Here is a 2,463-nt window from a genome sequence, read left to right as displayed (position 1 = left end):
ATGGACCTGAAGCAGGTGAGTCCCGGACCTTCATCATCATCCCCCACCCTCCTCCTCCTCCTCCTCATCATCATCGCCTCTCCTCCACAGATCTTCCTCCTCGCGCTCTGCCTCGTGCCCGCGTGGACGTGGACATGCATGCACCGGTGCTGTAATGGAACGGAACTGGAGGAAACGGCGCAGAAGAAGCTGCGGGTTCGGATCCCGCAGCCTCTGGAGCCGAGCCCCGCCCCGCACAGCCTCCCCGCATCCTGTCCCCTGGACCTGTACCAGAGACTGGCCGAGGACATCAAGGACAGGTCACTGTCCCCCTGGAGATACATGTAAGTCCCCCAGAAGGCTGGAGACGGACCCGAACCTGAATCAGGGTCAAAAGTCCAGGTCTGAGTTTTTAAGTTTTAAATTCAGTTAAACTTTATAACTCTGAATAAAATCTGATCAGGGATAAGACAGAGGAAGATCTGCTTTAATTCAGAGCTCAATGCTTCAAAACAACAAACAAACAAACAAACAAACAAACAAAGGGGATGAAAGCAAACTGTGTGAAATAAAGGTCTTCCTGTCCGGTAATGGAACCATCCTAAATGTTTGTTGTATTCCATTAAAAACTGAGGAGATAAAACATTTTGAAGTTGAACGATAAAACCTCTTGTTCGATTTCTGGAGGACCGAGCAGCACCAGAACTTCAACCTTCAGAACTTCTTGTGTCCTGGATGCTTGAAGAAACTCCAAATCTTCCTGTGTCCAAAAAATTTCATATGTGGACCATGAAAGGAGTCAGACACAAAAATGTGAATAAAAAACATATATAAATGATAATAACAATAAAAATCGTACATATTTTTAGTGATTTTAAAAAAACTCAACCGAAACACAACACATGTTTACAAACGTAAACAATATTTTGGAGAAAGGACAAAATTGAGCAATTCAGGTAAATTGTCGTAATCCAAAACATTTAAAGCTTCATAAACATTAACCTTTTATTAATTTATCGTTTTATTTGTCTTTATTGATTTATTGCCAAAGGATAGTATTAAATTTAATACTGCTTATTTTGAGATTTTTTAATTTTTTTTATCTGTTTCGCTGTTAAACCTGAAAAATTATATAAAAAATTATCACCATTAAATTTGCAAAAGGTCCACATCTGCATCAGTCTCTGAAGCCTACGGGCCAAAATTACACCATTCTTAAACTGCAAATGTGGGACCCACAAAATCACTCAAAGGGCCACAACTGGCCCAGGGGCCACACTTTGGACACCACTGCTGTAAAGGATTTATTTAGTTGTAAAACATGCATCTGGACAAACATGAAAATATGTTTGAAACAGAGTTATTTAAAGTTTAAACTTTAAACTAAATTTAAAACAGTCAAACCAATTGGAGCCAAATTAACCTCCCAGTTTGAATGAAGATTGTCCCAAAGTGCTTGCCTTACTTTGTTCTTCTGGACTCAAACGGTCGTTTTGTTTCTCGTGTTTTGAAAGAATCTGAAATCTGTTGACCGTTCCTCCATGAATTCTTTATTAAATCACTTTCACTTGTTTTCTATAAGTGGCCCGGTTCAGTCGACCCAGCTGACGGGACCACATGAAGTTAATGTAACCGTTACAGATGTGCAGGGGAACGGGTTAGAACCTGCTCAGGTGGTCCAGAAGGACCGACACTTGTCTCATCAGGGGGTTCTTGTTGGGTCTCTGTTTGTGTCTCACTGAGTCTTCTCCCTCTGGTCCAGACGGGTCACCGACCAGGACTACTTCCCCTCCACCTACATGGAGGCCCAGTGCCTGTGTGAGGGCTGCATCATGATGCTGAAGAACGGTTCCGTGGTGGAGAACCATGACTACAACTCCAGGCCCGTCCTGCAGTCCCGGGGCTTCCTGAAGCGGGACAGGAGCGGCTGCCACAAGGGCAAGTACCGCCTGAAGGTGGAGTACCGGCAGGTGGCGGTGGGCTGCACCTGCGTCACGGCCTTCAGCATCCCCACTTAGACCTGGACCTGCTGCGGGACCTGCTCCCCCCGGACCCGTGGCTGTGTTTGTGAAGAACCGTATTTATTGATTATTTATTGACGTGTGTTCTGTTGCTTCTTTACTGTCAGGGCAGCTAACGGACTCAGGTGTTTCCCACCTGATGGTGTGTCGTCAGGACCTACAGCTATTGTATAGCATTGTTGAATATTATTCAAAGTATAATAATTTAATATTTATTTGTATTTAAAATGTTTGTTGTTCTTCATCGGACGAGGAGTCTTTGGTGTTCGGTTTTTGTCCCAGTGGGACTTCAGAGTTCAGCTTCTTTGAAGCAAAATAAACTAATCTGAATAAAAGATGCACTTTAAAGAAAACCCATGTTTGTCTTCCTGACACCTGGACATGTCTCAGTCCATCACAGAGACACCTGGACATGTCTCAGTCCATCACAGAGACACCTGGACATGTCTCAGTCCATCACAGA

The 2,463-nt window shown here is 43.8% G+C and overlaps 1 protein-coding gene across 1 annotated transcript; it reads left to right on the top strand.

Annotated features, from left to right (window-relative positions):
• il17c (interleukin 17c) lies at positions 1-1,997 on the top strand. The gene is made up of 2 exons (XM_037683106.1): positions 1-323; positions 1,742-1,997. The coding sequence occupies exons 1-2, from the start codon at positions 1-3 to the stop codon at positions 1,995-1,997; spliced, it is 579 nt and encodes a 192-aa protein (XP_037539034.1).
• Positions 1,998-2,463: the final 466 nt, after the last annotated feature.

The sequence above is a fragment of the Nematolebias whitei genome, chromosome 10 (assembly GCF_014905685.2).
Source record: "Nematolebias whitei isolate Nwh7 chromosome 10, NemWhi1, whole genome shotgun sequence".
Classification (NCBI taxonomy): Eukaryota; Metazoa; Chordata; class Actinopteri; order Cyprinodontiformes; family Rivulidae; genus Nematolebias; species Nematolebias whitei.
This window is presented reverse-complemented; position numbering and strand designations above follow the sequence as displayed.

Coding starts and splice junctions, on each gene's coding strand:
- il17c (XM_037683106.1), top strand. CDS start 1: ATGGACCTGAAGCAGGTGAGTCCCGGACCTTCATCATCATCCCCCACC. Junction 324..1,741: donor CTGTCCCCCTGGAGATACAT/GTAAGTCCCCCA, acceptor CCTCTGGTCCAG/ACGGGTCACCGACCAGGACT.